Source organism: Elgaria multicarinata, chromosome 1 (genome assembly GCF_023053635.1).
Source record: "Elgaria multicarinata webbii isolate HBS135686 ecotype San Diego chromosome 1, rElgMul1.1.pri, whole genome shotgun sequence".
NCBI classification, from domain to species: Eukaryota; Metazoa; Chordata; class Lepidosauria; order Squamata; family Anguidae; genus Elgaria; species Elgaria multicarinata.
In genome coordinates, this window is record NC_086171.1 from 178,507,688 (window position 1) to 178,532,663 (window position 24,976).

At 47.6% G+C, this 24,976-nt stretch overlaps 1 protein-coding gene across 2 annotated transcripts in view; it reads left to right on the top strand.

Annotated features, from left to right (window-relative positions):
* LOC134410717 (receptor-type tyrosine-protein phosphatase V-like) overlaps window positions 1-21,707 on the top strand; it is a 70,036-nt gene extending 48,329 nt beyond the window's left edge. The window contains exons 26-37 of one of the 2 annotated variants that reach the window (XM_063144187.1): window positions 2,163-2,285; window positions 2,623-2,783; window positions 4,155-4,290; window positions 6,259-6,338; window positions 6,924-7,011; window positions 8,542-8,635; window positions 10,996-11,072; window positions 12,646-12,780; window positions 13,441-13,563; window positions 16,499-16,656; window positions 16,836-16,974; window positions 19,952-21,707. In XM_063144187.1, coding sequence (XP_063000257.1) covers window positions 2,163-2,285; window positions 2,623-2,783; window positions 4,155-4,290; window positions 6,259-6,338; window positions 6,924-7,011; window positions 8,542-8,635; window positions 10,996-11,072; window positions 12,646-12,780; window positions 13,441-13,563; window positions 16,499-16,656; window positions 16,836-16,974; window positions 19,952-20,011 — 1,374 coding nt within the window. In that variant the 3' untranslated portion in view covers window positions 20,012-21,707. Of the gene's footprint in view, window positions 1-2,162; window positions 2,286-2,622; window positions 2,784-4,154; window positions 4,291-6,258; window positions 6,339-6,923; window positions 7,012-8,538; window positions 8,636-10,995; window positions 11,073-12,645; window positions 12,781-13,440; window positions 13,564-16,498; window positions 16,657-16,835; window positions 16,975-19,951 lie in introns of both variants that reach the window. The other variant, XM_063144194.1, reaches the window with a different exon arrangement.
* Window positions 21,708-24,976: the final 3,269 nt, after the last annotated feature.

The following is a 24,976-nucleotide window of genomic DNA, read 5'->3' on the forward strand; positions in this document are numbered from 1 at the left end:
TAGACAGAGGTGGATTTTTTCACAGCAGACATCCATCTTAATCCACCATAAAGCAGCCTTGTGATCCTGTGCAAGAAGCAGTGGTCAGCAAGAAGTGCTTCACCCTTTTCCTGCCAGACATTTTTCAACTCAAAATCCCCTCCCCTCCCCTCCCCTCCGCCTTTCCTCACCCACTCTGGTAGCAGACATTTATGAGAACAATTGAGAATTCCAACTGCCTGAATGAATTATTTAGTTTTTCAAAAGGTGCAGTGGTCGCTGATTAAAAAAAATCAACAATGTATGAATCCTTGTAAATTATGAAGATTAAGAAAACAAATTAAAGGCTATGTGATTAAAAGGTCCCAAGAATTTCCATTGACAAATGGGAATAGCGATGCTTTCTTAAGGGGAAGTTGTACTAAGTTAATGAGCTTTTCTACATGAGGCATTTGTTATATGCTCATCATTCTCTACTTATGGTTGTTTACGGTTTTGTTCATAGACAGCACTTTTGGAAAGGATTTTTTAGAGAGATTTTTTTTAAAAAAATCTGATTATTGAAAGAAGGCACCATTCCCTCTTGTTTATTTGCGCTATTCTGCTATACCACAGTGCCACCTAGAGGTTATATAGCAGAAAAGCAGGAAAGGATGTAGTGCTTGGATCTCAATTCTGCAACAAAACTGTAAGATGCAGTGGATTAAAAGCCCCATGTAGAAAAGTCCAATGACTGTGGTATATCATCCTTTATAGACCCCACAATATAATGACTGGTGATCATAGTCCAGGATATTGAAATGTGGGATTGAAGTAGGGTGACCATATGAAATGGAAGACAGGGCTCCTGTATCTTTAACAGTTGCATAGAAAAGGGAATTTCAGCAGGTGTCATTTGTATATATGGGGAACCTTGGCGAAATTCCTTCTTCATCACCACAGTTAAAACTGCAGGAGCTATACTAGAGTGACCAGATTTAAAAGAGGGCAGGGCACCTGCAGCTTTAACTGTTGTAATGAAAAGGCAATTTCCCCAGATTCCTCATATATACAAATGACACCTGCTGAAATTCCCTTTTCTATGCAACTGTTAAAGATACAGGAGCCCTGTCCTCCTTTTCATATGGTCACCCTAATTGAAACTTACATGCCAGAGGCCTGCCTAAATAAAATGGCCTTTGGTGGATTGATAACAGAGAGAGGGCCAACCTTCCCTCTCTCAGCAATGAGTTCCAAAACATGGGAGCCGCCACCAAGAAGCCTTCTCTCACATCCACACCAGATGCCCCTCCAATGGGAGCAGGACCAAGAGAAGGTAAAGAAGAAAGAAGATCCTCTAAGTCTGAAGTCTACCTGCCCTTGCTATTCAGCATGTTGGAATGCACAAAGCACATTGCACATGGACAGCCAGGGATAAGGAAACAAAATACAGTGTATTATCAAGAGAAGTGTGCTAGTGTGGACACAGGGAAATCCCTGTCCCTTTTGTACTGGCACCTGTTTGAGACCCACTCTGAGCTCCATCACACCAGTGATTTAGTGCACTCTCACCATGTCTGGTGTGTGGATTTGCAGCACAGTACTCGCATGATGCCGGGCCTGTCCTGTTGATACCCCGCCTCTTCCCCAGCCTTTAGCGTCTTTTCCTAGAATGCCTAGAGTCTGGATTCTTTTCCCTAAGTGTGTTTTCCTTTGTTGGGGGTGTGTGCTGTGACAGAAGCCTTGCTGTTGGCCTGAATGAATTGCATCAGGTCCTGGCAGGGAAAAGCTATCTCTCCCAGCAGCTGGCTCCAAGCCTCAATATAAAACCCAAAGCTTGCACCCCAGGCTCAAAAGCATTTTTTAAAATCGTACAATGCCCAAATCTTTGCAGAGACAGGATTGTACTCCCTCAATGCCCTCAAAGAGCCAGACTAAAGGTTTGTTCCATTTTTGCCGGGCAGAAAGGCGGTCTAGTTGAAATACATCTGACAGGACCTGTCTTGTTAAAGGAGGGGAAGGAGCAACCAATGACCTGGAGGGATTAAGAGAAGGGGTGGTGTGGAAGAGCAAACAAGTGAAAGAGCAAAAAAAAAAAAGATATGCGGAGACAAACCAGGGGGGTAAATTACGTGTGCTGGAACCCTCTGTGTCACTTTCCCACTTCTTTGAAAATGTTCATTGCAATCTGCCTGTCCTCCTAGGTTTTGTGTGAATACTACTGGCCCTCAGACACCTCTCCTGTCTCTTCTGGGCAAATCAGCATCCATTTGCTTGCTCAGAATTTTGCAGAGGAGTGGACCACACGAGAATTCAAGCTCTACCACGTAAGTAGCATATCGGCAAGTACAAGTGCCCCCATCACAGCTTGCAGTCATTTTGTCTCATCAAAATTGCAAATATGATGTAAACTGCAGAGCTGTGCTGATCCAGGGGTTCTAATGATCAGCCTGGTCCAGGAACTGATTCCTGGCTAACAGGAGCTGTTCCTGGACCAGCTTTCTTAATCGCAGTGCCTTAGATCTGCAGAAGCATCTCTCACACGGTTCCATGGCAGACTCTGTATCTTCTACAATGTCAAGGTTGCGACTTTGTCTATAGTGAGGTCATGCAAGCAGTTCCCACCTCTGACGTCTGATGTAATGCGGCCCTCTTCTCTCACAGGAAGGGCTAGATATGGAACGAAGAGTGATCCACCTGCACTACACAGCGTGGTCTAATCATGGCATTCCTGAGTCCACAGCTTCCATGATGGCCTTCATAGAGCTGGTGCGAGCACATATGCAGAGTGCAAACGAACCTGGGCCTACACTGGTACACTCCAGGTAAGAAATAACTGACTTCTCTCTGTCATAATCTGTGAAGGCAAAAAGGGACCAAGGAGGCACTGAAATAAATTCATTGAAGTGGTAAAACTTTGTTGTGGTCAGCTCAGAGACAGTTCAAACATTCAGAAGAGACATGTGATATGGTCTTCCTGGAACAATACAGCTTCAAAATGCAGGTCAGGCATGGCAGCTTTGAGAGCTTTCCCAGCTGTTTCTGCAGAATCTAACCTTGCTTTTTCTCTGTCATGCTCCACATGCACAGAGGTTTGACCTTGGGGAGCTTTCAAATAAGCAACCCGTGCCTGCATTTTTTAAATGGCATAGTCCTAGGAGGGCTGTAAAGCTCTTAACAGAGAAAATATTTTAGTTGTGAGAGGGTCAGCTGGTTAGGCTGATTATTCTGGGCTATAGCCATATATAAAAGCGTAAATTGCTGCAGAAATAAAAATGTCTTCACCTGGCACCATAATGATAAAAAAAATTGGCACCAAGTAAGCCTCACTAGAGAGAGCATTTTGCAGACAGGGTGCCACCACTGAAAAGGCCCTTTCCCCCATTCCTGCTCACCTAAACTCAGAAGACAGGGCACCTGGAAAACCAGGTTCACAAGAGGACAGGGCTCTAGCACTTTTGATAGTTGCATATAGGACAGAATTTCAGCAAATTACACCTGCTGAAATTTCCTCTTTTACATAACTGCTAAAGGTCTGTGTTAATATCACAAATTTTGTAAACTTAACTATTGTGACATTTTGTCCTGAAATATGGCAAAAGCTATGTTACCTGCTGATTTATAATCAAGCTAAATACAAACATTCTATATCAAAATAACCCTAGACAAGGACAAATCTGTCACAAGGAACCTTGCCTTCTTTTGTATCTTACCAGCCAGTAGAGATCTTAACATTTGGGCAGATCATAGCATTTTAGACCTTGCCAGATCAAACTTTCTGCAGTGGCTGCGCTTTTGTTTCATGCTAACGCTTTCACCTGGAAATTAACGACGCTCTCGTTATCTTAGCCATTATATATTGGTATGGAGTTCAATTGAAGCATTTAAAATTTCCATTTAGCCCAGGCCACCTTCATAATGTGAAATCTGTCGGATGAAAGGGCGTCAATATGGCAGGCTTTGGGTGAAGATTCCTAACTTTGGTTGCTATGGTGACAAGGCCTGAGCCAAGGGGACCATGTTGGCCTTTTCTCATCTGCAGAAATGGGAACCTCCCCTTGTTCAAATCCCTTGTTTGTGGGGTTTAGTAAGGGTGGAGTTAGTAGAGTTGGGAGTGGGAGGTTGAGAAGGAATGAAGCCATCAAACTTGAGCTGGCAGCAGTCTGTGAAAATCCCTGGTTTTATTCTTATTGCAGCGCAGGTGTGGGCCGCTCAGGCACCTTCATTGCCCTCGATTGGCTCCTGCAGCAGCTGAAGCATGAGAAAGTAATGGACATATTCAATACCATTTACAGTTTGCGAATGAGCCGCCACCGGATGATTGAGACTCTGGTGAGAAAACTGGGAGCTCTCAGGATCACTTTTTCCTATCATTGTTTAATCACTTATCATTTACTTTGAGTATTTGTAGCCACTGATGGGGAGGGTCGGATAAGAGTTGGAAGCCGCAGGTGCAGCAAGTTCATCATGAAACTAGGAACTGGAAGCCTCAGCAGTGAGGGACTTGGGGGTTCCTAAGATGAGGTAGGTAGCAACCAAAAGGATAGAGCACAGAGGTGAAACCGGCGGCCCGATTCACACGTAATGAGAAGCCACCATGGGTGAATTTCCCCGTGTGGCTCTTTGTTGTGGCAGCAGCCGCCATTTTGGATACTTGAGTCACAGTGAGGGTAGCACCATAGCTCGTTGGTACATGCGGACCCAGCGAGGGTGGGTTGTTGAGGTTCTGGGTGGCTTGTCAACCATCCCAATACCCCATCCTCACTGGGTTCTCACATAACAACAAGTTACGGTGCCCTTCCCAGAGTTTGAATATTCAAAATGGCTACCGTGATGAACACCGCCAGTGGGGAATTCACCCATAGTGGCTTCTCATTACATGCAAACCAGGTCAATAACTCCAGGATATAAAAAGGAGGGTGCTGGAAGTTAAGGAGGAGAAGGATGGAGAGAGAGAAAAAACGGAGCTAGGGAGGGAATGAGATGGCCTAGGACTGCTGGGGGAGATCATTGGAAGAGGAACGCAGAGGCTAAAACCAGCTAACCTCAGGCCAAGAGGTTGCAAATTGGAGGCTGAACTGCATCCCTTCCAAAAATTGCTCACACGAGCAGCCGAATTGCATGAGCAGTGTAACAAAGGAGCCATAAACTCACCCAAGATTCCACACTCCCTTCTATGTGTTCTTTTCTCCGTGAACTGGATAAAATAGATTTTTCACGGAAGGAAGCAGGCAATCCCATGTGAGCTTGCTGGTCCCACATTACATTATTATGAGCAAGTCGGTCTCTGATGTGTTCATCTACCCATGCCATGAATTCAGGTGGTGCTGTGTTCCCAGGACTGTACCATTTCCACCTGCAGGTGTTGGATCTCATATCTAAACCTTCCCCTGTGTTAAAAAAATCCCACCCATAAGGAAATAGCCTGTCCGACAGAAAGGTTGAAGTATAACCTTCTCCCTGACTCACCATGTTCCCTTATGGAGACAAGGTGGGGGTTTTTGTAAATGAGAGGCATTAGAGCTTCCACTTGTAGTCTGAAGTGGTCTTAACCATGGACAGGGACTTGCTATTAGACTGCAACTCCCATCATCCCTCACCATTGGCTCTGCTGGCTGGGGCTTGATTTATTCTGAACCCCTGAAAGCTTTGCTCTTCCAGGAAGTGTATTTCGGCGGCTAGAGCTACCGCTTTGTTCAATCACCCCCAGACATTGGTGCCATAACTGCATCACCATATTTAGGAGGAACATCAGAAAAACCCAATGCAGGCAGACAGAGAGGAAGCAGGCGAACAGGTAGCCAGATAAAAGGCTAAAGAAAGGTGGTGAACAGGAGGGGACATGGCTAGACAAAGGGAAAAAAAGGAGAAGCAAATGAACAAAGCAGGCAGCTTCAGAGATGCATCTGAGGAGCTCCAAGCATAAGCTGTCAGCCATCTTGGAGGTAGCCTCTTCCTGCTCTCTTTTATAGGGGCTGCTGGGAGGTTGCAGAAAGCTCAAGGAATGTCAGCTTGTATTTTCCAATATTAGGGCAAGACTAAGCAATTATATCTGACAATTGGCCCTCCTTCATTGTGCCTGCTCAATGAGCTACATACACAGTCATGCTTTGTAATGTGTCCAGCCACGAGCCTGGGTTTGACTGGACTTACTCAAATGCCAGAGCCAGTCAGTGGGACAGAGGCCAGAAGCTCCCAGTTGTACATTACAACTAGACACTATAAACCTTTCTACTTCAAGGTGTGTTGCGCTGCTGTCAGATCTCTGCGTAGATTAATGGTGTGCCCCTTCTCTTCCAGGGACAGTATATTTTCCTGCACAGCTGCATATTAGAGAAGATCTTGGAAGACCCACTCATGGGTCTGTCTGGGGTGGAGCTGTAAGTTCTTACCTAATTTTCTGTCCCACATTAAATAAGCCTACGTAGACCTCTCCTCTTGGCTAGACCCCTGCAGCTAGGCTATTTTTTCCCTTGCAACGAAGACTATTTGCAACTAGGCTATTTATTTCCCCCCTGCAAGAAGGCTACCCTTTCCTCTCCATTCATTATGTGTTAATGAACTATCACACCACGAGTGCAGCATCAGGACTAGAATAAGTATAACACTAAGAAAAAGCATTATTATTATTATTATCGTCATCATCATCATCATCATTATTCTGGAAAGGCCCTTAGGGACCAGGGACCAGCACACCATCCTCATCGCAAATGGAGTTGCCCTGCCTTGAATAACAACAGTGGCTCCTCCTTCAGTGGGAATTGCAGAAGGCCCTTGTGGGCCCTTTGCCCAGCACCTTGATGGCTGCTGCCTGGGGCCCCGTTCTTCTGGCCAATGCAGCGGTGCCTTTAACTTGCCTTCAGTGTTGCTGTTGCAGCCCTTTCTGTACAGATATGTCAGCTGGTGTTGGACGGATTTCATGGGCAGGCTAAGTGGCTTAAACTGGTTCCTTGTGTTTTCTCAAGCTCTCACCCCGTCCCTCTCAAGACGTTTGTTCAGCACCATGCAAAGAACTGTTCCAAGGCCAATGCAGGCTTCCTGAGGGAGTATGAGGTAAGGGCTGGCCACAGGGGTGGAGGCTCCCCCCCAACCCATATGCCAAGGGGGGTGGCCAGAGAAATTGGGGCTGAGGCTGGCCCACCTCAGGTGGCAAAATGGTCCTGGATTAAACAGAGTGAGGTGTCTGCCTCAGGCGGCAGAAGCTGTGGGGTGGGAAGTGGTGATGAGGTATTCAAGGGTATAGAGCCGGTTGTTCCATGGGGCCTGCCCTGCATGCCTCCCGCCCCAACCTAGCCTCTCAGGTACAGTGGGGGACGCTCTCCTATGGCCAGCACTGAAGTAAGACTCAACCGCCAGTCTGGTCAGGTTTGCACATGGAATGAGGTTGAGAGGGAGGCAAGGGGGCGTGGGCATCTAGTCCCAGTAGAGGCTGGTGGCTCCGATGTCAGTAGGGCGGTAAATTCACTCCAGGTTCTGCATCTTATATAGTTCCTTCAGAGTTCTGGCTAAAACACGGAGTGGATTCACCGCCCTACTAACATCGGAGACATCAGCCTCCCCTGTTCCCACTACTGGCTACTTCCCCTCAAGTAAAACACATTGTTGAGGACACACAGGCTGTTGAGGAGCAAATAGTCTTGTTGCCAGGCAGCGGGTTCCCCCTCCATGCCCTGGCCTGCTCCCTCTTGCTGCAGACTGGCAGCCCCCCCCCCCCCCTGGCCGGGTGCCACAGCACAGTAGGAAGATCGTCCCAGTTCATTTCTCAAGGCTGGTTGACCTGTTTGTCTTCACCCCTTGAGCAGTGTGGCGTCACATGGGGGTGATTTTTATGTGTGAGGGAGCCATCGCAGATGAATCGCCACAGAGCAGAGGCTCCTTTTCAATGGAAGCAGGCTGCACATTTAACTGCAAGTGGCCCTGCATCCCCTTAGACCAGTCTCCCCCAACCAGATGTCCTCCAGATGTCTGGGACTTCAGCTCCCATCAGCCCCAGCTAACATGGCCAGTGATCAGGAGTAATGGGCGCTATAATCCAAAACATCAGAAGGGCATCAGGTTGCGGGTGGTGGTGGTGATATCTTAGATATGAGAGGGTCCCTCCCAGCTCTGCTCCCTTCATGGGGAGGCATGAACCTTACCAGGGAAGGTTGCCAGCTCTTACCCTGTAAATGTATCATAGGTCTCCAGCTGAAGCAAGAAACAGACAATAGCGTTTCCTCGGCTCCTCCCACCCTTCCTTCTCCTGTCTTTGCCACCTGGCCCCTCTCTCCCCTGCTCTTAACAAGCAGATCTTTAGAAGTGCCAAGATAAAAGAAAGCAATGCTTTCAGTTAAGAAGTAAACCAATGCCAGAGAAAAGATACACACAGCTGACTGAGTTTTGGAACAGGGCTGGCTCTGCATTAGTGGCTATATCAATTGTTGAAGCACCCGGCTTGGCATTCCCCTCCCCGCCCCTCCCCACCCCCCTGTTATCCAGGATCTTGCCATGCCCATCCCTGGTGAAAAGTGTGCCCCTGGCCCAGAGGGTGTCCATTTGCCAGTCTTCCTCTTTTCCTTTTCCTACTCTGCTTTTCTCCAGCAGATGCTCTTGGAGGTTGCAAAAGAGGAAGTCAACTCAGCGGCTGTACCACTTTCTGGAAGCCAACCGATGACCCTTGACGCCTGCAAGATCCCTTGTGAGTGATGGGGGGGGGGGTTGTTCCGTGTGAGGGAGGAAACTAAAGTGCAGGGGGTGGGGGGAGCTGTACCAGCTATAATTGGGGAAACGAGGCTTTGGTGACCTGATAGCCCTGCAAAGCTGGATCGTTGGCCTCCAAGGATGGGTCTTAGGGGCATCATTTTATGATGGAGGTCAGGTGGGGTTCTTCTGCTTTCCTTGTTTCTTGCCCTATTATCCCTCACTGATGCTTATGGTTTGTTTATTCCCTTTTCCTGCCAGAATAACCTCTGCTCTCAAACAGCAATAATTTATTCCACCAATGACATACTTCACTTTTCTGCTCTCTGCGCTGTCAGCACAGCAGGGAATAAACTTAAGGTGTGTTGAAACAACAATGATTCATTTCTGTTTTGTGCACACTGCCAACGTGGTGGGGACTAACATATCCCTATTTGTACCCTCCAAGGCAATATACTTTACTACTCCTGAAGTTGCTGCTGGAGTAAATGGCTGCTAGTTGAGAATGCAGGTGCAACTACACCGGAGTTGGCAGAGAAGGCAGGATAGAAGTTAACTGCTTTATTGCTAGGGTTAGTGACCATCAGATGCATGTGCACCTCCTTGCTCAAACATTTACTCCAGCAGTCTCTTCAGTGGTAAAGCTTGGTAGAGAAATTCTTGGGCCAATGGGCCATAGCTAGATGGGGCTTTACCCTGGGGTGATCCCCGGGATCGTCCACATGACACACAAGGGATCCCGGGATCAGGCAGGGATGATCCCTCCCTTGCCCTGGGATAGAGCCCTCCCCGTTGGCCCCGGTTTTTCTGCGGCCCTGGGCTGAGCCTGAGACTGTGGAATGTGTGGCCGGCTGCCGCGGGGTGACCCGGCTCTGTGCAATTACTCGCGAGGAGCCAGGAGCCGCACACGGGGAGCAGCGCTCCTCAGGAGTGCTGTGCCCATCGGGGGGTAGGGTGTGGGGAGCGGGGAAAGTAATTTAAATTTTAAAAAGTACTTACCGTTTGTGCATGAGCGTTCGTGCGCTGCTGGCCCTTAAATAAATAAATAAAAATGGCGGGCACGACACCTCTCCTTCTGAGGTTGTCGCGCGACGAGTGTAAACAGAGGAGGGACCTCGCGTTAAACACAACGCAAGATCTTCCCTCCTCCGTTGCGGGATAGCAGGTAGGTCTAGCTAAGGCCTTGGTAGAGAACACACTGAAGTACAGGAGTAGTTTACACCCCACTATTTTGGCCTTCCAGGAGTCAACAACTGCTGTTTGAGAGATGCAAACTAGTGTGACCGTATGGAAAGGAGGACAGGGCTCCTGTATCTTTAACAGTTGTATAGAAAAGGGAATATCAGCAGGTGTCACTTGTGTGCATGCAGCATCTGGTGAAATTCCCTCTTCATCACAACAGGTAAAGCTGCAGGAGCCCTGCCTAGCATGACCAAATACAAGAGAGGGCCGGGCTCCTGCAGCTCAATACACCTTTTAAAGACACAGAAGCCCTGTCCTCCTTTTCACATGGTCACCCTAACTGTGAACACACCCTTATATTTATATTGTGCTCAAAGCACACCACAAAAGTCTCAGTCATTTTTAAACATGTAGGCTGGTTTTAGTATAAGGGAGGTGGAAGAGGTGAGGAAGAGCCCCATCTTGTTGATGGAGATTAGATTTGGCTCAGTGTTAATTTCTCGTAACTGCTATGCTGACATAAAGCCTCATTTCACCTTACTAGATGTTTTCAGTATCATACTACTGCCTGACCGTAGTATGACCCATAGCTGTAATCTGTTTGCACAAGGAAGACTTGGGGAGCGAGATTGCTGAGTGGATGGGTAACTAGGGCCAGATCTACACCAAGCAGGATAAAACACTTTGAAAACATTTTGAAAACTGTATCTGGAGTGTGTCCCGGGCCCCAACAGTTGTCACTACTGTTATAAAACTCTTCTAAAGCAGTAGTGTAGATCCTGCCCAGGCCTCCTTCCTTGATTGGGAATTTCCACTGCTCCTTCCCCCTCCTGCCGCTGTTCTTTTCCTCCTAAAGCCCTTCCGTTTTCCTTTAGAGATGGATAATTGATTAGAATACGCACATGAGCCCCATCGAGGCGTCTTAAGGAGAGAAGCATGCATGGGATAGAGGGAAGTTACAAAGGCAGAAAGGGGGTGCAAGCCTTGATAAGGAAGGGCTTCGTCACCGGGGGAACTGATGGGTCCGTAGAAGAACGGTAGTAATGGAGCGGTTTTGAAATAGCCAGGCTGGGATACAGACTGTGTAATGGTAGGTGGGAACTCCTTTTGCACAAGGCTGAAGCTGAGCCTGGCACACTGCGTCATCCCATCTTCTTCTTTTGTACTGTTTTGCAGATGATCGCTCTAAAGTGAAGTTCTTGCCACTGGATCGAGATCCCTTCTCAGACCTTGCACATGTCTGGTTCGTCCCTGTGAGTCCACCATGAGTTATATTTATAGTTAGGGCAGGCTTCCTAAGGACCAAGCCTAATGTCTGGGTTTGTTTTCCTAATTAGCAGCCCCACCAGGCTGCTTTGAAGACCAGGAATGTGATGCTCCAGGAAAGGGTCTTTCACCTTTCCCTGTTGTAAATTGCCTCTCCCCCTCCCCCTCGAACAGGTAGTAGTCAAGTGGGAGCCAAGCCAGGGGTCAGACTCAGGGTGGGGCATGGGGAGGTCAAGATGGGCCAGAAGGAAGAAAGAATGTCATTGCCCAGGCCAAATCCCAGCCTGAACAGGGACCATTCCTCTTGAGGAGAGCTAGCAGTTCACCTGAGGGTTAATTTTTGTGAACCGCCCAGGGAGCTTTGGCTATTGGGCGGTATAAAAGTGCAATAAATAAATAAATTAGAGCATCTCCCGTATCTGTGAAGCCTTCACTGCCCAGAGAAATGATTTGACTTGTTGTCCTAATGACTCACCACATGGAAAACTAGCCTAAGACATTTTGCTACCTGAGGGGAACACAACAGTGGACAGTAGAGGCTGGTAATTCCGATGTTGGTGGGGCAGTGAATCTGCTCCAGGTTTCAGTCAGAACCAGTCAGAACTCTAAAGGAGCTGTCCAAGGCGTGAAGCTTTAGAAATCTGACTGGTTCTGACTGAAACCTAGAGCGGATTCACTGCTCTCACTAACATCAGAGCCTTTACTGGGGATAGATGCCCCCCCCACCTGACTGGACTGGCAATTGAACCCTACTTCAGTGCTGGCGATGGGACAGTGTCCCCACTGTACCTGAGATCAACAGGCCAGGTTAGAGGGAGCAGGGCAAGTCCCATGGCCCAAACAGCTCTACCCTTGAACACCTCACCACTGCTTCTCACCCAAGCAGCCACCTCAGCCTGTCTAATCCAGGACCAACCGCAGACATTTTGCTGCCTGAGGCAAGGAGCAAGATGGCGCCCCCAGCCCTTTCCATTTACAAAACCCAACCAGGCTAGCAGTTGAAACTTATCTCAACACTGGTGATGAAACAGCACCCTCCACCATACCCGAGGGCAGCAGGCTAGCTTAGGGAGCTCAGGGCAGGCTGGGTGAGACACACAGCTCTGTTCTCCAACACCTTGAGCAGGGGTTGGACTCGATGGCCTTATAGGCCCCTTCCAAATCTACTATTTTATGGTTCTGTGCCCTCTCTGCCACTCAGTGTCCCCCATCATCCATCCCTTGAGGTGGCTGCCTCACTCTGCCTCACTCTGCCCAGCCATAGGGCCATCTGTGCCAGAGCCAGGGATTTCTGGTTCTACTGCCATCCACTTCTGGTACCCTGTCCTCAACTACCATTAGCTCTGCAGGGGAGAAAAGGATACAGATACTGTAATCTGCAACTTACTTACTCTTGTAACTAAGGTAGATTTTATTCCAGCACACCAAAGCTTAGACCAGGCTAAGCTACTATTGCCACACCTCCTCTTCACCTGCTGGACCTTTTCTTCTTCCTGTCTAACTGTGCTAAATGATGAGGCTCTCTTTTTTCTTCCCCCTTTCCTTTTTGTTTTTTGGCAGGGCTGCAACTCAGCCAAGGACTATATAGCTATTGAAGGACCTGACAAGCTGGCCCTGGAGGAATTCTGGGGGCTGGTCTGGGAACATGGAGTCCACACCATCATCACTCTACTACCGGGGCAGCCAAACAGCCTGGTAAGATGGTAGTTATGCAGATGGTGGGGACAGACCACTCTGGGATGGTGGCATTCAGTGGTACAACAAAGGCACAGAACAATAGGAGGGGTTCAATTTGGGCGTCTGGGATTGTCCTAACTGGGTAAGATTTGCTTCTTCTAGTTCTTCAACTAGAGGCTGTATCTGAACAATGCAACTGTGCAGACAGGACTGATGGCATGGGGCTTTCCCACTCACATGGTACCCTATTTCCAGAACGATAGGGGGAAATCCATGCATTTGGCCCTGCCCCATGTTTGTGGGCCTCAACACGTTACACGAGTGCTATGGAATGAAGCCATGGAAAGCTGCCCTCCACACTGTGACGTTGAAAGGGCACCTGAGTCTCTTTCAATGCAGATTTTTTTTTTGAATGAGCCCTGCAGAAGCATTGACATGGGAAGTGTTAGGTTGGAAATAGCCATCCACCTACATTTTGCTGTCTGATGGTGTTGTGAACCTCATTCTTCTAAGGAAGCTGCATTCTTCTCTCAGACGTGTGTAACCTGCAGGTTCTCACGCAGGTGATCTCCTGGTTCCTTGCTGGGCACAGTCGCTCTCAACGACCAGTAGCAGTTGTGCCACCAGCCCAGCTGGAAGCAGATGTGTCTGTAACTGCAGCCCTGACTTTTTTTGTAGGCTCTGGACGACTCATGCTGGCCCTCTGATGGTGAACCTGTCTGCACAGAGATGCTGATCATACAGCAAGGCCCAGAGAAAGTTGTTTCAGGATGGCCGTGTATTCAGCTCAGAATGAAATACGTACGTGAGTTGGGAATGATGGGGATGGTGGGAAGCCATTGGACCACAGACAGGGCTGAACAGAGGCCCTGCGGACTGGGAGTTTACTGGCAGAAGCGGCAGGAGCTAATCAACAGACTTATGGGAACAAACTGAGCTTCAGAGGTTCAGTTCAGAGTTGGATAAATCTCAGAAGATGTCTCATTTTTCTATCTCATTTGTGGCTCATGGGGGCCTGGTGGGCCTCCTACACACACACACACACACACACACACACACACCATTTTCTCCACTCCTACTTGATCTTCATCTTCAGAATTGTCAAAAGAAGGGAAAGGATCTTGAATTGTGTGGAGATGAATCCAGTTATATTTCCTTTGGGACACTTCAGGCTCATACGCAGGGTCTGATGTATTACTGTATTTTGAGTTGGGGGGCGATTTTTCTCTAGATGAGCTGGTAGGGACTGTGGCGTTTGGGTTCTCATTGTTGTTTGGTGCCTTCTCTTGAAGCTGGTTTGCTTGTGTGAGTCATCTGGACACATTTGCTCCATAAGCACCTTTCTGCAGTGGACCTGCTCTCTTCTTGTGTCTGACGGTGGTTTGGGTTGCACAGATTGTTCTATAGAGAGTTGGCTAGTGGTGCTCATGCCTTGTGTCAAAGGACTGGGCCTGCTAGCCTTCTGGCCCCTCGCAACTCTGTGGATCCACAAAATCTGGAGCTACACGTGTTCTGATTGTCCCTGCAGCACAGCTGGGGCAGGGGAATAGTAAAACCCCAGGAGTTGTGTTGCTGAGTGAAAAGTCAATATTGAAAGCAAATGACATCCGCTCGCATAAGCCATGCCTTTGCTGCCACTGCTTCAATCACCGTGATCGCTATCCACAGGGCCGAAGCAACTCTGTGTGAACCTATTGCCCGAAGGACCAACGGATCCCATACAAAGCTGCCCAGTCTTTGTTTTGAGGCCCTTCCTTGGGGGTGTTCTTGCTATCAGGAGAGCTAGTGCCCCATTTCAGTAGCAGGGCCCCAAGGATGGAACACTCTCCCTCCCCCCATAGGCTTGTGCCTTGTAGGCATAAGATTAAAGGCCTTGGGTTCATTAGTGATTTTAATTGTGGGGTTTTCATTTCTGCTGCTTATAGTTCCTTTTATTCACCCGGTTTGGATGTAATTGTGGCTTAATTATCCCATGAATTGCTGAAACAACCTAAGATCACCCTGTTTGTAGGTTGCTAGCATAAAGTCCAAACCCGGACACTCTGGCTGAGTTTGGACAACATGCTAATCAATGGTTGTTTCCCATTCTGTTCCTATTACCCCCCCCCCCAGTTGATTAGCGTGTCATCCAAACACAGCCTCTGAATTGTTTCGAGGTTACACAACCCAGAGTTAATCTATGGTTTCTTGTTGGATTGACTGAGGATTGTTTAAACCCTAAACAACCCAGAGTGTAGATTGTCAATTGAAAGCATAAGTGAAGTGACAAATATGTCAGAGGAGGTTGCTTGGTCCTGCTAGATTTGGGCAATTCCTGGGATAGTTAATCCAGAATTGCCATTATATGTGAACCAGGGGCCTGTCTTGATGTCGTCTTTGCCCCGGGGTGGTGTTGCACCTCCATTTGAGATAGAGGAGGAAGGCTGCGTGTTTGGGGGACGGGCCCATCACATGAGCAGGCAGAAGCTAGCTGCAGCCCCATGCAGCTGGCCTCACTCAGTCATCAGCAGCACAATATAAGGCAAGCCTTAGACACTGTGTGTTTGCTGGAAGCAATGGTTGTTGCTGGTGCGCTGTCCCAGTAGCACTCCTGCCAGCTCCCTGACTTTGTTCGGACTATACCTGACCCTGGAAAGACCTTGACTATTCTTCTGCACGTTCCTGAATCTAGTATTGTTTACTTTGGCTACTTTTGTAGTATTGGATACTTTTGGCATGCCAAGCTTGGACTATTTAATGACCATTCTAGCTGCTGCTTATCTCGCAACTACTGTGATTTATGACAGGTGGTTCCGAATCTGCACTGCGTTGGTTATATGACACAGCTGCAGATGGGCAAAGAGGAGGAGATGCACAGCTGAAAGGTCAGGGACTTACCAGCCAGAGCAAGGTCAGCCTGGCTCTTCCGCCAGTCTGTCCTCACTCGGGCAGAAGGAGACCTCCGATTTGTTGTCAGGAGCGGGGGGAATGCTGCCTCCGGATTGGGGAGCGAGGTTTTCCTTTTGAAGTGGAGCTTTTTGTATTTTGCAGAGGCTAAGGGGAAAGCCAGGCAGGGGGTGGTGGTGGTGGCCTGAAACCCTCGCCTGCTCCTTGACATGGGAATTACCCAGCGAAAGCGTGGGGGTTTGGGGGGACGCGGCGCCAATGTGGTGCCATCAAGACAGCCCCCCAGGTCTTTTTTTCAGTTGTTTCCATTGTTACAGTTAGATTGTTGATTGTAAGTCAGTTTTGATCTTTTTTTAAAAAAATTGAAAAGTGGTGAATAAATGCTTTCAGTAAGAAATGCCGAATAACAGCCATAGACAACACTGTGAGATGCACCTGTAGAGTCTCTGTGCCCAACTCTCAGTCTTTTCTCTCCCCTGTTTCCCTTAAGCAGGAGTTGGGGAAAAGGTGGGAATGTTGAAAAGGGCAAGTATGATTGGGAACAGGGCATCTTACTGAGCCATCTGGACCTTATTTTCTAATCCTGTAGGCATTCCCTGCCCTTCCGTGCACTAGTTCACTAAGGAAATTAATTTGGCGCTCAGTGAAAGACTCACCTAGGGCAGGAAATGATGATGCAGTATCATCTGTGTGTGTGTGGTTGTGTGTCCTTCTTAGTTAATTGGACTACGCCTTATCAATGTATGTAAGCTTTTGAGTTACACAGAACTCTTTGTTCCTGCACTAGCCTGCCAAGCCTTTATACCCACTCACTTCCTTGATAATCATGATGTCTTTGTTGCTTTGCCAGGAGAAAAAGGCCAAGGAGAGACTGCTGCAACGATTCCGGTTCCCTTTGGGGGAAGGAGAGGAGCTGCCAGACCCTGAGATCCTGGTGGGCTTTCTCACCATGGTCAGGCAACTAGTGCCGTATCGAAAGAGAACTAGTCCCTTGGTCCTGCATTGCAGGTAAGTAAGATCCTGGGGCCCCACCCTGGGCTCTTGCCCAGTCAGTCATGGGTGTTTTCCCTGGGAGTGGTGAGCACCGAAGTCGGTCCCACACTGGGTACTCACCGGTGACCGGGTTGGATGTGAATACCCGGCAGCAATAGGCTCTGACCTCCTAATGATTCCTCCTCCTTTCCCAGTTCTGGCGGTGTTGGTCAGATGGGGATGCTGATTGCCCTGGACACCCTGCTGCAGCAATTGAAAGGAGAGAAAAGTGTGGACGTCTACGGCGTTGTCTTGAGGCTAGTGAGGAGTTGCTGCCTCATGACTCCAACCCTGGTATGTCAAGGGCAAGGGGCCGGTGGGAGGGTTCTGGCCCAGAGCTGTGTCCAACCAAAGGAGCACTTTGCTTCTCTGTAATCTGCCCCCTCCAGCTTCCCCATGTTCTGTGGCTCTGAAGCCAGTCAAAGAGGCCGCAGGGCACTTGCTTGCTTTTCCCATGACTGTGCTGATGCTTTTTGCAGCCATCAGCTGGGACTGACACATAAAGCTTCATCCCACCTACCTGTTTCCCTCGAATTATCCCCATCAGTGCTAAGCTGGCGTTGTTGTTGCCAATCACACCCCGGGCGGCAGCGCTCCTAAGAGCCTTTACAAAGGGTTTAAGGGGGAAATGTTAAAAAATCATTAAAAAATCAATGGATGACCCAATCCGATTCAAATTTGGTATGCTTAAAGCTCTCCTTAATATCTATTACTATGCCAATTTTGAAGTCTTTATCTTTAAAGCTTATACAGATGTAAGCATTTATTTAATTCATATCAAATCCTGCTCCTGCGCCCCAGTGGCCACTCGAAAAACATGCTCAGAAACTAGTAGCAAAATAAGGCGGGTCTTTTCCCTTTATAGCACAATTAAAGCAGGATGCATGGGAGTACTTCACAGTCAAAGCAGATTATAAACTGGAAAACTTTGGAGTCCTTTGCACACAATTCGCAGTGATTGCACAGTATAACGCTGGTGTGATAAAGCTCTCAGGCTAAGATAAAAGAAGCATTAGCTGAGGCTTCCGAGAAAAACAAAAATCTCATCAGGAACATTTGAGGTGCACCTTTTGCCTGCTCATCACCATGGCAGGAGGTGAGAAATAACTTGGTGGTCTCTGGGCTTTTGAGCACCCCCGCTCCACCATGCATTCTAAAAGGTTGAAATGCTTCCTAAGGCTTATAGCTACTTCAGATGGGGTGGGGGGGTGGGGGGAATCATGTTCCCCCTTACTGTTGGCTCTGAAGCTGCATCTCTTCCACTTCTGTAACAAGCTCCAATTACCCAGAAGGAGAGAACAGGAAGAGAAGCGACCATGTGGCTTGTACAGCTTCAGTGCAGTTTAATGGGACAGCGCCCTCCAGTGGGCGTCTTATAGCGGAACTTCTCCTGCACACAGCAGGAAATAGTGACGTATAGTAGCGCCTTTTTTTAAAAAAACGCTAAAACCAGAAAATGGAGCGGGAAACATGTAGGAGGATCGCTGCATCGACAAAATGACCCACGAAGATCCATGAGTGGCCAGTCGCAAGTGTGCACCTGAAGAAGCTCATAGTTACTGGCAATAAGAGCTTTAAGGTACAATGTGCAAGGGAGGAGCATATTTTTGGCCCCACCCCCTTTGTCCTCAACCCCTCCCACCACTGGAATGTGGCCCCCGAGAGCTCCTCCCAAATTGAATCCAGCCCTTGGGCTGAAAGGGGTTCCCCATCCTTGCTCTAAAGCGCTGCTCCCACACCCACACCCCCGCCTTCACCCTGCCAGTACAGATTAGACAGGCACCAACCCTCCTGGGTTTTCGGTGCCCTCTGGAAAGATTCATTTTCCGACCAGCATTCCCATTAAGCTAACATTGCTTTCTGTACTCAGTAATAACATACAGTGTTGAATTAAGAACTCGTACTGTATTTTTCTATACTTCACTTAGAAATTCCTTTAAATGTGAGAGATTCATAAATACCATCAAATAAAGAAATAAACTGAATCTCTCTCCCCCATCTACGGAGGGGTGGGGAATGGGCAAGCAGCTTTCAGGGTGGATATTTTTGGACCTGCTTTCTTTTACCAAAGCCGAAGGGATATCAAGGAGATTCCACTGCGGGCTTTTCCCACGTGATCCATCAAAGCGCTCCTCCGACTTCTGAGGGAGACTCCCACACGCTCCGATTCTGTGAGACATTCCACCGACGTGCAGTACAAAGTGGAAAGACCCTGGTCGTTGCTGTTCTCCTTTTAAAATATATATAATCAGGCTGGACAGGGAGCCTCCTAGGCAGGAAAGGGAGAGTGCAAAGACCACTGGGAATGAGGGGACCACCCATTTTTCCAGGGGCTGCCTGGAGTTTGAAAAGCACAAACGAGTGTGACTCAAGCCTCATGGAAAGCCTTTAGCCAACGCTAATAGCAAGCAAGAGCCAAGAAAGCCAAAGATCAATAAATGAGCTAGTAGGGGGGAAGAACTGCAGTTTTCAAAGACGAATAAGCGGCTGTGTGTTGCGACCGGCTGTGTGCTCTGAATGAGGGACAAACGCACATTTATTGCATTAAAAAAACAAGTGTGGAAACAACTCATATAAACTACGTGTGTTTATTTAGAAATAATTGCAGATGGATTTACTCTCAAGTGAGTATGTCCAGGTCTACAGCCGTGGGGCGCTTCTGCGTGACCTGATTTTCCTTTTCCTAGGAGTTGTGTCCAATATCTTGTGCCACTAGAGGGCGATGTGCACAAGACCTTCTGGCTCAATTCTTGTGTGTGCTCGAAAACAGCAACACTGATGTACAGTACTGTCGTATCGCATAGATTTTACGCAAAGCTCCCTGATGCTCAGTACCGTGCATGCACATGCGTTCATAATATGTCTGAGCACAGATGTCCCAGGCACTGCTTTGTAAGGTGCTATTAGAAGAGTGACCAAGGTGCTGAGCTGTGGATATGCTCTAATACGTGGTGTGGTGGTCAGGCTGTGGTTGTTACCAATTCTGATGCTTTGTGTAGCCATAGTGGGGCTGTTGGGGTCTCGCAGTGTAGTTTAGCACCCCTAATCTTGCTGCTGCCTTAGTAGCTTGATGTAGCTAAAGATGCTTGTCCAGTTCACTGTAGATTTCTGGACCAAATCCTTAGTCCAATCCTTGGATGTGTTTCTTTTTCTCTGTACACCCTATGGCAATATCTCAAACGCTCTGATTGTCGAAAGGATATGAGAGCGGAGCTCTTCATATTCTGCCCATTCACGGCATATATGTCTCTTTCTCTCTCTTTGTCTCTAGGATAAGTATATTTACCTGTATGAATGCATCCGAGACATCATCACCCAGAAGCAAGTTTAGCCCTGGTCTCCACTCTGTTCAGTGATGGGTGGAATGCAGAGCACAGCAGAATTGGGGCCCTAGACTGAACGGAGGTGCTCCTAGGCAGAGACAGGCAGCTGCCCCGTGAGGCCTGCTCTTAGTCTGTCTGAAAGGACAGTGAAATAATGAGAGCCAGCAATAGTGAGACGCCTGTGAAGTTCCTATCTCCTGATTACGAGGAACTTAAATCTGCTGACAGCAAACTCCAGTGCCCTAAGGCAGGGGTGGCCACCCCTTCATTCAAGATGTACTGTTTGCAAAAAACAAACAAACCCGAAGACATCCCCCCCTCCCAATTTCCTGAGTTTTCCTAGTCCTTGTTCAGAAATCTCGGAACTTGGGAAACCCCATACATGAACATAATTGTTGGGCAGCCCACTAATACCATCAAGGGGTCTTACAAAGCCATCACATTAATCTATGATATGGCAACACTTAGGATAATTTGTGCAGCTCTTGATCTTTTATGTTAAAAAGAGTTGTAGCTGGAAAAGATGCAGAAAAAGGTGTTGGGCAGAACAGTCCAGTGGTCCTGTCTCTCTCCCACACCATATTCTGGATACTGCCAGTTGGGCAGTTTTCACAGTTATGCCAGAATAATCATGGTGTGTTCCCAGATGCCAACATATGATTGGGACCCACTTGCACTACAGGACTTAGGATGGGATCCAGAGGCATCATTGCTTCCATCAGAGAAACCGGAAGGGGCACCATTCCTCCTCCTGACCTGCATCTCCACCACCACCCTCAAAATGTGCTCCAGAGGACAGAGAAACCACCCGTAGCAGATTTCCGGCTGACACAGAGGGCTGCAGGAGAAGAAAGTCTTATGACGCTTAAGGTTGTCTGAATGCAAGGAGGTGGGTTTAAGCCTCAGTCCGTATCCTGTTCTCATCTAGCTGGAATATTAAAGATAGGCACTAAATAAGTAACAGCATCTCCTCTCCCAAAGTGCAACTAAAATAACCACAACCATGTTATATATGGGGTGGGGTTTTAAACCACTGGCAGCTTCTTTAGAAAGCAAAAATGAGAAAAACAAATTATACAATTGTATATGGTGTGTAGAGGGAGGGAACAAAACATAATCAGAATAGAAGAATCTAAAGCAACTGATAGGGTACTGGTTTAAGATTGCAGCAAGAAAGGGCTTCTTTACAGAGTGTCCAAATAGCCTATACAATTACATTCCATAGGGGACTTGGTGGGATGCCCATTTGCATAAATACTTATTTAATAAGAATTAATGGAAGACAGATTTATCCAGAGATGACATTGTACAGAATGGGCTAGAAGAGGTGATGCAGAGGACAAGCAAAGGATGGATATGACCATTTCCCCCTATTTGTGAATTTCTGCAGTACCTTTATTATCGGAGGTAAAAATGCTGAGCTAAGTGGAGCACTGGTTTGATCCACCATCTTTTTGTAACTGTCTCTAGATCCACATTCCACGTTCTGCACCCAGCAAGAACTCTCCGTTCCCATAGCCGAGGCTCCTCATAACCCCCCAGGGCCCCCTCATTCTCCAGTTCTATCCTCCCCCATCCCGGCTCTTGCTTCCTGTGTCTCAGATCCAAACGACATCTTGCGCTAATCACATAACGTACAACTCAAGGTTTGGGATTTTTAAAAAAATCACTCTAGTGTAAACATGTGCAGCCCTGATTCAGATCAGGGCTACCATGCAAAATATCCCTCTAATTTTTTTTTCTGGAAATCCACTGCCAGTACTCCATGAGTGTCTATGGGGTTCTTTTTTTGGGGGGGTGTATTAAAATAAGGTCTCCATTGGCTCTAAATGGGCTCCCTTCTTTGTGGTGGTTGTGTAGCCAAGATCTATGGCAATGGCCATCTGCAGGGATAGAGTTCAGATACACAGCTGGGCCTGTCAGCTCAGACTCTGACTTCAGAGCTGCAATCCTATGCACACTTAGTTGGGAGCAGTCCTAGTTACTTAGGGTGACCATATGGAAAGGAGAACACGGCCCCTGTATCTTTAACGGTTGTATTGGAAAGGGAATTTCATCAGGTGTCATTTGTATGCATGCAGCGCCTGGTGAAATTCCCTCTTCATCACAACAGTTAAAGCTGCAGGAGCCCTGCCCTCTTTTGTATCTGATCACTAGTGACCAGCAGGGTCTTCTCATCACAAAACATTCTTTGGGAAATGTGACTTTTAGTCTCATCAAACCCAATTCTTTGTCTGTGGATGCTTCAATTTTATATTGGGGTTGAGGGGTGAGACAAAAGAAATGTATTGCTATATGTGGGAATGAGTTACCCCAGTTTCTCTGAAACAGAGAAAATGGGGAAAGTGGTTTTGTAATAATAAATTATTCTTTAAAAAGTGAAATGCCTGGCATTGTTTTATTTTTGTCTGCTTTAGCCGCTGTTTGTTTCACTACCATAGGAAACCTTAGTCATAATGTGTAGATATGAGTGATGCTCCACTAGAGGGCAGTGCAGTAAATTAGCAGCATCAGAGGCAGTAAGCCCATAGAACCAGTTGCTGGGGAACATGGGTGGGAGGGTGCTGATGCACCATGTCCTGCTTGTGTGCTTAGCACAGGAAAGGGCAGCCTTCCTTTCCCCCAACCTGTCACCCTCCAGATGGATTGGAGCATAACGCATGCCATCCCCAGCTAGCACAGCCAATCACCATGCTGGTTAGGGACACTGTAGCAACCTTCCCCAACCTAGTGCCATCCAGATGTTTTGGACTACAACTCCCAGCATTCCAGGCCATTGGACACACCAGGTGAGGCTGCTGAAAACTGAAGTCCCAAACATCTGGAAGACATCAGGTTGGAGAAGGCTGTAATACCGCATGTGTTTGCAGCAGTTGCACGCTCCTCCCTCCCTCATAACATTGCTACTGTCTCCAGTATATCTGAAATTGCACAATCCATTCCCAGATTATCGGTGTGGATATCCCTTACACTGTACACATTACATTTGACTTTACATACATACATCCTATTGAAACATTACACTCGTGTGTGGGTGTCCGGTGGACTTGGAGAAGGGACAAAGAGTTGGGTGGGAAGGTGCGACCTCACTCCCCTACACCAGGCATAGGGACGGGATTGGGGAGCATCCGGTCCAGCCCAGGGTGCATCGCCTGCCTCTACAGCTGGCAAAGAGCAGCATCAGACAGGGAAATCGTGGTTGCTTACCGTCGCTTCTCTGCCCATGCGCATTTGTCCCTCATTACTTACTTTTTTGAAAGAGGACGTAAACAACGTGCATGTGGCCCATTCAGTGGACCATTTTGATCCTGCTGGTTCTCCTGCACACAGCAGGAGATAGAGGCAACTTCCGTCTTTAAAAATAAGTTTGACTTACTGGGGTGTTGTTTGTTGTTGTGCAAAGAAGGCTAGAACGGGTGGGAGGCAAGCAGGAGACAGGCGATGTTGTAAGGCAGCCTTCCTCAACCTGGGGCGCTCCAGATGTGTTGGACTAGATGCAGTCCAACACATCTGGAGCGCCCCAGGTTGAGGAAGGCTGTTGTAAGAGGAACCCATGAAAATCTGTGAGTACCCAGTAACAAGCGTGCAATAAAACATCGACTGATCTAGCTCTTAGAATGCTTTCATCATACTGGAGTGGGGTTTATGCTTTTGCTAATAACATTTCATATGCAGTTGTAGGTATTACTCCCAGTTCCTCCTCGACAGTCAATCCTGCCTTCTATTCTGGCTTGAACATATACCAGGGTCAATAAAAGCAGTGCCTTTTTGTTGTTTTAAATGGCTGGAATTATTTGCTTACACACAAGCAGACACCAAATAGGCCATTAGAGTGCTTGGGAGACTGGCACGCCACTGGAGAGGCACAGCTCCCATTTGAAACCAGTGAACAAAAGCAGAAAGCCGTGATGTGCATAAATTACCACAACCAAGAGCCTTGGTGCTTTAATTTCTTCATAATTATGAGCAGTAAGGTGGGGAGGTTGTTAGGCACACCCAGAAATAAGAAGGAACAACGTGCTTCCCTGTTTTCTGAGCATGGACTGGGATGATGCAAGATCATGCAACATGACAGCATAGCATGACCATGGCTGAGCACATGGGACATATAAACCAGGGATAGGCAACCTGGTGCCAGCCAGATGTTTTGACAGCAACTCCAATAATCCTTTACCATTGGCCATGCTGGCTGGGGATGATGGGAGTTGTAGCCTAAAATATCTATGACAGGCAAATGGGCCACTGGCAGCAAAGGCAACGCCAACCCACAACCAAGATTGGTCAGACAACCCTGAGGACTGCACCTGAACCAATTAGGTGACCACCAGGCTTCTACAAAATCAGCCAAACTTTCATGGATTAATTGCCATCCGGGGCAACCAGGCTGCCTCTGACAACATAATCCAGCACACAGCAGGCTTAAGGCTTTATCCCACGTACCTGTTTCCCTCGAATTATCCCCTACAGCATAAAGCTGGTATTGTTGTTGTTGTTGTTGTTGCTAGCTGAATCACACACCCGGGTGGCAGCGCTCCCAAGATCCTTTGCATACCAGGAAAAGGGTTTAAGGGGGGGAAATATAAAAAATCAATGGATGACCCAATCCGATTCAAATTTGGTATGCTTAAAGCTCTCCTTAATATCTATTACTGTGCCAATTTTGATGTCTTTATCTTTAAAACGTACACAGATGTGAGCATTTAATTTGAAGTTTAAACATATCAAATCCTCCTGTGCTCCCAGTGGCCGCTCAGCAAACAACAAATGATGCGCTCCTAAATAGGTAGCAAAATAGGTCAATTCTTTTGGCTTTATAGCACAATTAAAGCAGGATGCATGGGAATACTGCACAGTCAAAGAAGATGATAAACTGGAAAACTTCAGAGTCCTTTGCACGCAATTCACAGTGATTGCACAGTATAACCCTGGTGTGATGAAGCTGCTGGAGGGCTCCAGGAAACCCGTGCCTCTCT